Genomic DNA, 13,223 nt, shown 5'->3' with positions numbered 1-13,223 from the left:
AGGATCGTGGCGATCCTAGGGGAGGCAGGGGCCCAGAAGGAAAAGAAGAACAGTCCAATCGCTCGGGGTACAGAAAGAGAAGGGGGTGGGCCGGCACTCGGGGCACAGAAACCAGGAATCAGGAGGGGAGAATAAGAACAGTCACTCAGTTATGCGGGGTACAAAAGTAGAAGGGGGGCTGGAAGGCACACACAGGGCACAGACCAAGGGCAGAGGCAGCCCAGGCGGCGAACGCGCAAGGAGGAGAGAGCGCCGAACTGGAGGGAGGAGCAGGAGGCACAGCAGTCAAGGCAGGCAGAGCTGCAGCGGTGGGGAAGTGACCTACCCGAGGGTCAAGGGTCACTGTCTCCGCCGTGCAGCGGTCGCCTTAAGAGGGGAGGAGGGGTCAGCTGGGAGGTGGGGGGAGTCGCCAATGGGTGCGGGGGGCGGGCCGCACGGTAGGCAGCGGCGGGAAAGACGGGGCTGGGGAGCCTGCCGAGGATCGCGGCGATCCTAGGGGTGGCAGGGGCCCAGAAGGAAAAGAAGAACAGTCCAATCGCTCGGGGTACAGAAAGAAAAGGGGGTGGGCAGCGACCTACCCGAGGGTCAAGGGTCATTGGCTGGAGATGGACTGTGACACAATTATCTTGGCGCTCCATTTCAACTTCCTCCTCCCACAGCCACGAGCTGGTTACTTGTGAATCAACACACTCTCCGTTCACTTTATCCCAAGATATGATCTTATTACGTCTTGTTAATTTGCTGAAATACCAAATTCTTCAATCACTCAACTTAGTTGAAAAGTTATACACAGTGACGCAGAACATACATCTTACGAAAGTAGGGCAATTTTGATCCTGTGGAACCTCTGAGGTAAAAAGAAAGCCTTGTGGTGATTTTGTGAAGGCTATGATAACATCTACCACCACTCAATCTGATAGAGCAATACCTCTTCCGCCAAAATGTAAAGATTTTGGGGTGATTATGTTAAGTTCTTGCGCCATCAGAACGTCACTTTTTGTGACGTTCCGTGGCGCAGAAGCCTGCGTGATATTTATCAGGCAGCACTAAGCCACTTTTTTTGTCTTAATGCTGCCTGATAAATATCAGTCCCTTTATCGCAGTGTTCTGCGTTGAAGGGGCGTGCAATGGGTGTTGCTGGGGCCATTCCCAGCAACAACCATGGCCTTTTGACACTGCCCCAGATTTATGAGAAATCGAATATCTTAGGCAGTGACAAAAGATTATGCCTCCCCAGGGAAGTCGTAAGGAAGGGGCAACGGGGAGAAGTGTCTTTGTTTCTCCTCGTTTTTCCTTTTTCTATGTGTGCTGCATTTTGCAGCACGCATAGAAAGAGGAAAGCCTCTAGTGATTATTTTTGTACAAAAAGGTTTCCCTTCCTGTACAAAAATAATCATCCCCCTGATGCTGGCACCCTTGCACCGTTGTGCAAAGGTGCCTGCGTTGGCGCAGGCAGCCCATTGTGCGACAGCGCAAGAAAAAAGGACAGGAATGCGCCGTATCTTATAGATTCGGCGCATTCCTGCCCTTTTCTTTTGCCATAGGGAAGCGCAGCAGGAAGGCCTGCTGCGCCTTCCTACGGCAAAACATCATAAATGAGGCCCCAGGTTTATTAGAGAGCAAGCAGTAACACTTTGCTCCAGTCCAGATCTCCAGATATCACACATCTTCCTGTTTTTAGCTTCCTTGTCCAACTTCACACGTACCCAGTTACCACATCTCAGGCCAACCTCTTTCACGCCATGCTTTCTGTAGTAATACTTCTTATATGTTTTCAATAATTCCTCTAGGTCGACTTCCACAGCCTTAGGTGACCATTTCTTTTGATGCTCTTAGGACAACCATGCAATACTGTTCTTAGTAAATGTTTCAGTTTTATTGGAGAGCAAGCAGCAACATCTTCCTCTAGTCCAGATCTCTCCCAAAACCCCACCATTCCAGAACATTCTATCCCATGACAACTGCTCCCTTGGCAACTAGCTATTACCGATACCACATTGGAACCATGACACACAATTGAAAGAAACTGATTGGACTAGAATACTGATAGTTCAGAACAGGGTGTCTAGAAAAGCATGGTTCCCATAACCAAATGAAGATACAACATATCTTAACCCAAAAACATCACACAAGGTAGTTTCAACACGATTTTTAGAACTCCCACACTAGTGGCGACAGTAACAACAAGAGAGAGGAGGGCAAAGGCTGCATACACACATGCACACTCACACCAATGCATTCACTTTCAGACATTTTCACCCTTTCATAAAACTTGCACACAAATAAACATACATTCATGCATACACACACGCACCCGTCAATAAAAGACAAGAGTTATCTGCTGCATATCTCAGGGAGGGAAGCCTCGGAGGTGACAGGAGGGTTGGGACTGCTGCGTTCCCTCATTGGCTGAAGTTAGGTCAGCCAATGAGGAGAGGCAGCAGTCCCTACCTCATCACAGAGTAGGACAGAGTTAGAGAGACTGCTGACTGACCCCACACACTCTGTGACAAGGTGTCAGTGATAGGCACTCGACCCTGGGCACTTGAGTGCTTAAAACTAAAGCGCCCAGGTACGAGGCTGTCACTGACGCTCTCCCTCATCACGAGGGGGAGGGGCTTCAGTACCTTTGCGGAGCTGAGGAGGTCATGTCCACTGGAGCTGTGAAATCCTCAGCACAGAAAAGCTCAGGGTAGGCAGCCAGGAGCCTGTACATTCAGTGCATGTTTAGCTCCTGGCTGCTTTACCTGAAAATAAAGACGGTCTGTCAAGCTGACATTTGCTCAGCCTGACAGACACTCTTCCTATCCAAAAGGTGTGGGTTCATGGCCCCTCCCCCTTAAGGAAGGGACGCTGCTGGCTCACACTGAACACAGGAAAAAGCGGATTTCCTCCACATGGTTTGGTTTGTCAGATGTTCAGCGACTACTTGAAATAAGTGATAATTGCTTTGACAAGGGTGCTGACAGTGAGGGTGGCTTGCTCCTTGACACATTACATATTAGGATTCCATCCAAAACCTAAAAATAGCAACAATCATTATAGATTTCTGGCATTAACATTATTGTTAGCAAAACAAAAAATTATACAGTGACTGGGGGAAACAGCCTTTACTACACAGGCTGAGCCGCATGTGCCATTTCCACAAAAGAGGAACAGTGCTTGCCTAAACAACACATCTGCCTTAAATCAGGCATATGCGTGGTTAAGGCAGATAGCAGTCTAGATGGGCAGGGAGAGGAACAGGAACCGGGTTTGGGGTGGGTCGTTTTTAGAGGTGGGGTCAGTTTTAGGGCTCGGGGGGGGGCTGGGGTCAGGGTAGTTTTTTGGGCAGCGGCAACATTTTAGGCTGCAGGGCAGAGGGAGAGATGGGGTAGTTTTAAAAGCAAGAAGGGTCGGTTTTAGGGCTTATGGGGTTAGGGGTGGTTTGAAGGGCAGGACGGGTCGGTTTTAGATTTCAGGGTGGGGGATAAGAGTAGTTTTTGGCAGGGGCAGAGTTTCAGGGCTCAGGGTGGGGGGTTGGGTAGTTTTAAAGGCGAGGCTGGGATTTAGGGCTAAGGGGAGAGGGGAAGGGGCAGTTTTCATGGGTGGGGCAATTTTGGGCCTCATGGCATTTAGTTAGGTTGAGGTCGTTTTTTTTACAGGGAGCAGGATTTTATGGTTCAGGGCATGGAGGTCAGGGAAGATTTCTTTGCTTTGCAGTGTGCAGGGTTTTAGGGCTCCGGGCAGGGGGGTCAGTGTAGTTATGGGGGCTTAGTTTTAGGACTCAGGGTAAGGAGTCAGTGTCATTTTAAGGGCTGGGGCAGGGGGGATTACAGGGCTGGGGTATCAAGTGTTACCACATATAGCACAGCATCTAATTTGGTTACCGAATCCATCAACAAACATTGGCCTATGTTGAATACAGGCAATCTAAAGTGGTAGAAGCCACTTTTTTCATTAACAAAAACAAGGAGTATAAAAGACTGCATTGTCAACACAAGACCAAAGGAGACATGCGAGAAACCCTCCACAGTACTGAATGCCTGGGGCTTTCCCAACATCACAGGCCATTATAAATGCAGAAATTGCAGTGTGTGCCACCTTACGGAGAATACAAAAACACTTTCCTTAGAACCAGGGAAAGTATGGACCTTACGATCACATACGAACTGCAACAGTACTAATGTGGTGTACAGAATTGTCTGTCCTTGTAACCTACAGTATATAGGAATGACCAGTAGAAAAGTCAAACAGCGAATATGTGAGCATCGGAGCAGCATCAGGTGCAAAAAATCCATGACCAAACTCACTGAACATTACCTCACAGAGAATCATACTCCAAATTACATGAAATGGACTATCATTGAGCAAATTAACTCAGGAGACAGACTGCAACAATGACTTTTTGAAAAAGAACAGCAATGGATTTATAGACTGTCTATGCACAAAACCGGTCTAAATGATAATATATCGTGGAACATTGTCCTCCCCAAATAGCCAGGCATGTACTATACGAAGTGCTAATGAAGAAGAACTGTCATGAATCTGAACAGGATCTAGTACTATTGCTAATGCATTACATAAGACTGTTAGCCTGCTTGGGAGATTGAGGCGTTCCATAATAGCTATTTATCCAATTTTGTTTTGTTTCACACCTTAAGATAACGAATATTAGTGAATCTGTGACGAATGATTACCATCTCAAATGGAATACATGGTTCACTGAGCCTACCTGTGTAAATGAGTCAATTTGTGTGACCTATTGGTCCAGACTCACGTGCTACTTTGCACCCTCTTCTCTTCCCCCCCCGGACCGCCCTACGCTCCTCCCATACACTCTCGTGACAAGAAGTAATGCTCCAGGACATAGTTGGGTGAATTGGGATAGCACAACAATTTTTTTGCACATCCCCTAAAAACACACACAAAAGTCTCTTTAGCTACCCACCAATGTAACTCCGGTTGAACACCAGGGTCCCCCTCCCACACTTTTCCCATGTTATCCCTGATGTCCCAAGTCGAGCGATACATGTGTTTTATTTTGAACTTTGTTCATTAAGCTGAACAGATCTTTATTGACACATTCAAAGAGGCAACACGACGACAATACGTTAACCACATTGGCCGCGTCTCTACCCTTTGACCTCACGTAAATCACGTGATTTCATGTATCCACGCCCCCGACTAACAAGGAAGTTTGGTTTCCTTCTAAAGCTCGCCGGAGTCCGCAGTTTGTATCTACGGGGCACCGAGGAGGCTAAACGTTAGGCGATTCTGCCTTCTAGAATTTCTTCACAAGTAAGTCTTTTCACTGGGGATGCCATCTCTATGGCAAAGCCGACGATTACAGGAGTCAGTCTAACCCTAACCCCCCCCCTCCCCCACCCTGCCCCCTCTTTTATTTCCCAGATTGTGGCATGGATTTCTTGCAGCCACCCGGACGCCCATGAAGCTTGCTCACTAAGCTCTTCGAGTAAGCGCTAAACTTTCCACACCGCGTGCGTGATTGTTTATGGCTGGTAGCACGTTGGTTGCCGTGTGTATGTTAGAATGCTGGTTTTGCAAAAAGATTAATCACGAAATCACATACGTCTGGTAGTTGGCCAACTTACGCTTTGCTCACTTTCTTTGTGAGCACCTGACACCCACTTATACTATGTCTGTGTGAAACTGAGATTGTTCACTTGCTTTTAAATCGAAGGAGTGGGCCATGAATGCAGACAAACACTTTATTCAGTGGGTTGTATTAAATACATTTACAGGCTCAATCTAAGGCCTAGTAGTGCCATCTTTTGGGCACTTTGATATGACTAATGAACGAGTCATCCAATAACATTCACGATATTCTCACATTTTGGTTGGATGTCACTCATTAAGAGCACCTCAAGCACACTTTGTGTTTAATGTTTATGTATTGTGTGTTTGTCGCCCCCCCTTCTTTTGTCTTAGCAGGTTTTTTTCTAAGAACTCTGGAGAGGAACTAGTGCTTTTTAACAAGCACGGATTTGTGGTCTTGTGTTTTTTCACGTAGTCAAGGGCAAGGTACACCTTAGCGTGTGTACACCACCCGGGCTACCACCACTGGTCCTGAAGAAAACCTTACATTTGCATAACGGTTGAAACATGTAGACCAAAATTTTTAATTCACAACACTACTCTCGACACCATCAGCCTACCTAATCAGGCAAAGGTGTCCCACTTATATATTTTATCTGTTGTCCAATCACTCCAGAATAAAGTTCTACTAGTGAGTAGTCTATTGGACAATTTTTAATATTTACTTTCAATCCTTCACTTTCACATATAAAATCAAAACCCGCTCCACTGTAGTCAGGTGTCGCAGCACACCCTGATGGCACTCGGCTGTCCGGGTGGGATCCCGATGATGAAGCATGTCACCAACTAGGTTGGTGAGTGAGGGGTCTTCTAACAAAGGATAACATTTGTCCTCTATTTCTAGGCACCGTGTGCCCCTTGATATTCTCTAGAATGAGGCACTGAGAAGCCTCCTGGGGGTACTCCTCCATTTGTTGTTTGAAATTGATCAAGGGGACCAGGAGTATCCTCCCTACATAAAAATAAATACCCTTTCTCTCCCATTTTGTTTCTCACATGTATCAAGTGTTAGGCCACATGGCAGGGGTCTGGGGTCTGAAATTTACCATGCATATTCCTTTAGTTATCATGATTTTACAATGAAATTAATTGTAAAGGTATGCATGATAAAGACTCAGGCTTAGTTCAGACTGTATTTTGTAGGCATGCGTGGTTCCATCATACAACCAGTATCTGCAGACACAGGGGCGCAGATCTACAAGAAAGTGCTGCAGCGCGGCACCGCAACTCCTTGCAGCACTTTCAGAGCACAGGAATGCGACATATCTACAATGATATGCTGCATTCCTGTGCTCTCCCCTGTGCTGGCACAGAAACAGCTGCCATGCGCCGGCACCCTTGCACCATGATGCAAGGATGCCTGCGCCCTGGGGAGATTGCTTTTGTGAAGGAAGGGGCAGCACACATTGAAAGAGGAAAAAACGAGGAGAAATTAAAAAATTTCTCTTCATTTTGCTTGGCTACGCCATGCCTATGGTGGCGCAGCAAACTGACGCATTTCCAGGTTTACTATTTCTTGTAAATCTGGAAATGCCTCAGTAGACATGGGTGTTGCGTGCGGACACCCACAGCAACATCCATGTCCCACCCCTAAAACGCAATGTGTTGCGTGAACAGGGGCGATATTTACAAGTCACGCAGGGTGACTTTACCTGTGCTTGAAAATATCCCTTAGCAGGATGCGCCACAGGTGCGTCACGCAACGTGATGCTTCGGCGGCGCATTGGGCTTGTAAACCTTCCCCAGGATCCCTAAATTGCACTGTGAAAAAACACACACACGTGAGTGGATAATAGCCGAGGATATTAGGATGAAAATGGTTCATAATGATGGCAGATTGCAGGAGGACATGCAAGAATGGCTTGGAATGACTGGTAAACTGGAGAGGAAAATACAACAGCCTCAGTATGTATTTTACAACTCTAAGACTGCCCGTACTCATTTACATGCTGTAAACTGTACTTACTGAAATATATACTACAACTCTTTTCTTGAAGTTGCTCCTGTGGCAGCGCTTGTTATTGAAATAAAGCAATAAAACGTGTTTAAAAAACTATGCCAGTCTTCCAAAGTCCTCATATTCTTGAGAGTGAAGGAAGTGTAACACACCTGATATCTGCAGTGTTGTATGCACCATGGCTCTGTATCCCGATGGTACCTTAATGTTTCGACTTCACGTATTTTTAGCCTGTATTTTGAACTAAGTATTAACACTACTAACAACACTTAATTTAAGTGTTTCCAATGCATTTATTTATACTGTTGTTATGTGTTAATGTGATGAATGTGGAAAGCTCTTGAAAAGTGACAGGCCTATATAATGACACAGAATGACCTAGAGGACATATTTTGAATCCAGGTCTGGATGAGAAATAATGTGTACTTCTTGAATTTTCAGACAAAATTCTACAAACTCAAGAGATTAAAATCTCTGCTCCCACCTCCGAGAGCGAAGAAGCCTGGAGTGCTAACATACTACCTGGCGGGTCTACAGATAAGAAGACTGTTACCATCCATACTCCTTCAAACGCCATCATTGGGTGCTACACACTGATATTGAAAGTAGGAGGGAACACCTTTGAAATAGGGAACTTCTCTCTGCTTTTCAATCCATGGGCAACTGGTAAGAAAAACTACTGACTGCTATTTATCTGGCCTAAGCTTACAATAATTCATTTAGTCTCTAAATGATGAAAGTGCACTGCTATAATAAGGGAGATGTCACTGTGGTTTTGGCCTCAGTCAGAACCACTAAAACAAGCAGAATACTTTTCCAATTAAATTTGCTCTTGCTGCATTTGATTAAATCCAATGCTCGAAAAACAAGCACGTTGAGGCCAATCAGTATGTTTTTTTTAAAGAATGTAGGGGCATATTATCAAGGGGGTTTATCTCCGCTTTTTTAGCTTTAAAAGCCAAGAAAGCGGAGATAAAATTATCTCCCTATTACCTAGCTGTCGCTAACACCAGTTAGTGACAGCTAGTAGGAGATAGCGACTATCTTGGGCCCCACTTTGCATGTCAGTGATATTTATCACTAATGACATGCAAAGTGGGCGTGCCAAGATGTTAGCGACTGGAAACAGTCGCTAACATGGCTATCTCCTATTACCAACTTTTGGAGATATTCGCGCTAAGCGCGAATATCTCCAAAAGCTAACACCTGCCCTGAGCAGTTCTTCGCCATGTTATCCAATGGGAGGTGGATAACATGGCTAAGAGCATTAGCTCGGTAATGCATGAATATCGCTGACTTTTCAGCGATATCCATGCATTGCGGCCGTTTTTTATCGCATTTGCGATAAACCTTGGTAATACCAAAGTTTACCTGCGATAAAAATCGCCGCAGCTCAGTGGTAAAATTTTGTCTCTAACCAAGCAATAGCGATAATTATTGCTATTGCTTGGTAATATGCCCCTACTTCTTTATGGATTGGTGAGTTTCTGTGTGTGTGTTGTGTCAATGTGTATGTCTGTGTGTTTGAGTGAGTAAATAAGGGAAACATGTAAGGTTTTACTGATCCAATGACCGCTTAGAACGTTCATCTAGTGAGTGACTAATTGACGGCTAATTAATTTGCATTAGAGTGCATAGATGGATTCATGGGCAAGTGCAATGAGAAATCAGAAGTACTGGTCCAGATTTGCACCATCAGTAAGAAGTCTTGGAGAGAAGAGAAGAGAAGAGAAGAGAAGAGAAGAGAAGATGGGAGGGGAGTGGAGGGGACGGGATGGGAGGGGTTTGAAGGAGAAGAGAGGAGAAGAGGAAGGGCAAGGGCAGGGGAGGAGATAAAGGAAAAGAGACAAGAAGGGGAGGGTTTGTTTGGGTGGGGAGAAGTGGAGAGGAGAAGGGAGGGCTGGGAAGAGTGGAGAGGAGAGGAATGGATGAAAATGGAAGGGACAATAGGGGGAGGGGAGAGGAGGGAAGGAGAGGAGAGGAGAAGAGAGATGAGATGAGATGAGGGATGGGAAGAGGAGAAGAGGCGAGGGAAGGGAAGAGGAGAGGAGAGATGGGGAGAAGAAGGGAGAGAAAGAAAGGGAAGGAAAAGGGAAAGGAAAGGCAAAGGGAAAGGGAAAAGAGAAAAGAAGGGAAGGGGTTGGGTGGAGAGGGGAAGAGAAGAGAAGAGAAGAGAGGAGGGGTTGGAATGGGAGAAGAGAGGATGGAAGGGGAAGGGAGGGGAAGGGAAGGTAGGGAAGGGAAGGGAGGGAAGGAAAGGGAAGGAAAGGAGAGGGAAAAGAATGGGAGGGGGAAAGGGGAGGGGAGAGGAGGAGAGGGGAGGAGAGAGGAGGGGAAGAAAGGGGTGGAGAGTAGAGAAGAAGAGATGATTTGCACCATCACACAGAAGAAAAGCATTGCATCTTGATAATTGCATCATCACTCAGAAATTTTGAATGTGAGCCGAAATACGTACATTACTCAGAATCCTTGACAGTGATTTCAAATATATATCTACACTAATAAATCCTTAATACATGTTTAGACTTGTTGCATTGATCATGTTCACATTTGCTCCATCACTCGTTAATTATTAATGAATGCTTAGTTTTCCTGATCCCTGTGCAATTTATTTTACATATTCAAGTTTGAACAATCTCTCAATATTATAGCCTTTTAACCCACTGCCTAAGTTGTTAAAGGCCCTGAACCCAAGTTATAGGCCCACGGCCACTGGGCTTTAACAACCAGTATAGCCCGAGCCAAAAGGGCTATTAGGCATTTGGAAAATTCCACCCGCTAAGGATAGAATGCTCTAAATCATAAACGAAGAAACATGAAGATAAACATTGGAAAGTTGGAGATCTAGACTTACATCAGCCATTATAAGCCTGGAGCTAGATCAATGGAGCTCTCAACATTCCATTGTTCTAATCATCAATACATACCTGTTTTGTGCTACAATGGAATAATGTTAAGTGTGTATGTGTGCATGTGTGTGTGTTTGTGTGTGTGCATATATATATATATATTTTGAATATTGATGAACCAGGATATATATATATATATATATATATATATATATATATATATATATATAGATATATATATATATATATATATATATATATATATATATATATATTACCTACTGGCGGTCGCCAGTAGGTATATATAGTTAGGATTTTTTCTCTATGGGTTTTTTGAAAATTCTATGTCTAATAACTTTGCCGTTTGTGGACGGAATTGGCTGAAATTTTCAGGAAAATGGCACATTTTGTTTCTGAGCAGCCTTTGAAAATTTGGGGGGGGTTCGTCAAGGGGGGGCCGAGAAAAAAGGGGGGTCCCAAAACGCGTTTTTCCCATGTTAATTTCCATAGGGCGGTTGGCCTCACTTTTAGCCCGAACGGCTGAATGGATTTGCACGAAACTTGGCAAAATTGTAGGGACTGGTAGCCCGATGTGCCTTTTGTAGGTCTCAATATATGTGCTCCAGTGGATTTTGAGAAATTAACGTTTAAAAAAAGATATATATCTGTAAGCGCGGACCAGGCAGCGGTCTGGTTCGCGGACTTTTCGCGCAACGGAGCTTTGTGAAGCGAAGCTGATTGGTTCTCCGGCGTCTGTCAACATTCCAAACAGTCCGTAGCGGCCGCCATCTTGTCTCTCGGTAGGATCGAGAGACAAGAGGAGGCGAAAGCTAAGGGGCAAATGACCATAAGGGGGAATAGTAGATCCTCGCTGACCCCCTAGGTTTGATGTGGAGGTTTTAAAAGGGCCCCGCGGGGCAAAAAAAAAAATAATAATAATAATCGAACGGCTGAATGGATTTGCGCGAAACTTGGCAAAATTGTAGGGACTGGTAGCCCGATGTGCCTTTGCTAGGTCTCAATATATGTGCTCCAGTGGATTTTGAGAAATTAACGTTCAAAAAAAGATATATATCTGTAACAGCGCTCCGCTTCGCGTACTTTTTGCGTTACGGAGGTTTGCGAAGCTGATTGGTTTTTCGGCGTCTGTAAACATTCCAAACAGTCCGTAGCGGCCGCCATCTTGTCTCTCGGTAGGATCGAGAGACAAGAGGAGGCCAAAGCGAAGGGGCAAATGACCATAAGGGGGCATAGTAGATCGTCCCTGACCCCCTAGGTTTGATGTGGAGGCTTTGAAAGGTTCTCGCAGGGCAAAAAAATATATACCGTTTTTTTAGTTTTTTTGCGTGGAGTGCGCTCGGTTCGCGAACCGGGAAGCGTTCTGGGGAGCGTACTTTCTTGAAAATTAGTGAAAAAAGTTAGAGTACAATAATAATTGTGAGTGATCAGATGTAGGGTAGCTCTGAGAAGAGCTTTTGGGTTTATGGTACATTTAGGTACTTATAAGTAGGTACCAATGCACATTCTTAAATTCAGAGTGAAAACTCTGTTGCCCTCATCTGAGAAGTGAACTCCATCTCCTCTGTAGATATCTTGCATGTAGTAACGCAAGTTATTGTTGTACAGGGAGCCCATTCCATGGTCTCTCATGTAAGCTGAAACAGATTTGTTTACATGCTTCCTCGATTTCTCAATTTGTGGACAAAATTGGTTCGACCACCTCCATTTCTGTCTTTGGCATATATTTGAATATACCAAGGCAGTCTGAGGAAAAAGTGCCATCAATTGCTCAAAGGTGTCCTTTAAAAGCATTTCCAGACCTACCCCAGTCAAAGTGCCCAAATCATTACCTCCACAGTGCACAATTAACAGGTCAGGTTTTGGCAAATGCATAAAGGTTTTCACCAATGGTATCAATTGGTGACATTTTAATCCTCTGTGGCCAAACCACTTAATTTCCACATCTTGTAAATTGAGGTTAGGTAAATTCCTGTTTTCAGCGTACCTTTGAGCCCAATAGATGTAGCTATGTCCAACAATCCAGACAGAAAACATGGCGAGAGAAGGTTCTCCTGCAGTCAGATGAAGTGTGGCAATGAAATGGCAGTTGAAAAAATGAGAGTGTAAAATGAAAAAAACTGAGGAGTTTCTGTGTTAATGAAGCAGTAAGAGTGATTGGTGGATTTTGATTGCTGAAAACAGAAAGTTAGTGTGCATGGATGAGTTCGTTGAAAGATGTATTTTGAGTGGCGAAGAAAAAATCATTAAATGAAAGAATGCTTTGGATATGCAGGTGCACTGAGAGTTCAGAGTTCAATTGCAACATTGTTGTGTGAGAGGTCTTGCAAGAGGTGGTTGCTATGCAGAAAAAGCAGAGAGGGGGCAGAGGGGGGAAGGGTTTTGCTTTGAAAAAAAGTGAGGGAAGAGTTTTGATTGGGTGACATGAGAGATCTGTGTGAGGAATTACAGCATTTCTGTGCTTTTGATAGCTGCAGACTCTGGAGTGCATACCTTTTGCTCTGCTGAAGACAAATTGGTGTGTTTCTGAGACTGTTTTGAAACTCAAAGTACTTGCTAAGGTGAGAAAAAATTTCTTTAATTTAGATAGAAAATAGTGTGCTTTAAGGAGAAAATTATGAAGAAAGTTGTGTTTTTCAAATGTTGCTTTGTCTCAAGTGTTTCACAAATAGATTTTGTTTGTTTGAGAAATTGTAATTGGAGAAAATGTGAAGTATTAGTACTGACAGGGCTTTTATGTGCATAGGAGCTGTGGAGTGTTTTCAAATTATGACTTGTAAATCGTTTTTGAGAAAAAGCAA

The 13,223-nt window shown here is 44.5% G+C and overlaps 1 protein-coding gene across 1 annotated transcript in view; it reads left to right on the top strand.

Moving 5' to 3' along the window:
- Positions 1 to 13,223, top strand: part of LOC144769045 (protein-glutamine gamma-glutamyltransferase E-like) — a 305,940-nt gene that overhangs the window by 86,825 nt on the left and 205,892 nt on the right. The window contains exon 3 of the mRNA XM_078653040.1: positions 7,997 to 8,221. Coding sequence (XP_078509166.1) covers positions 7,997 to 8,221 — 225 coding nt within the window. The remainder of the gene's footprint in view (positions 1 to 7,996; positions 8,222 to 13,223) is intronic.

The sequence above is a fragment of the Lissotriton helveticus genome, chromosome 7 (genome assembly GCF_964261635.1).
Source record: "Lissotriton helveticus chromosome 7, aLisHel1.1, whole genome shotgun sequence".
Taxonomy (NCBI): domain Eukaryota; kingdom Metazoa; phylum Chordata; class Amphibia; order Caudata; family Salamandridae; genus Lissotriton; species Lissotriton helveticus.
This window is presented reverse-complemented; position numbering and strand designations above follow the sequence as displayed.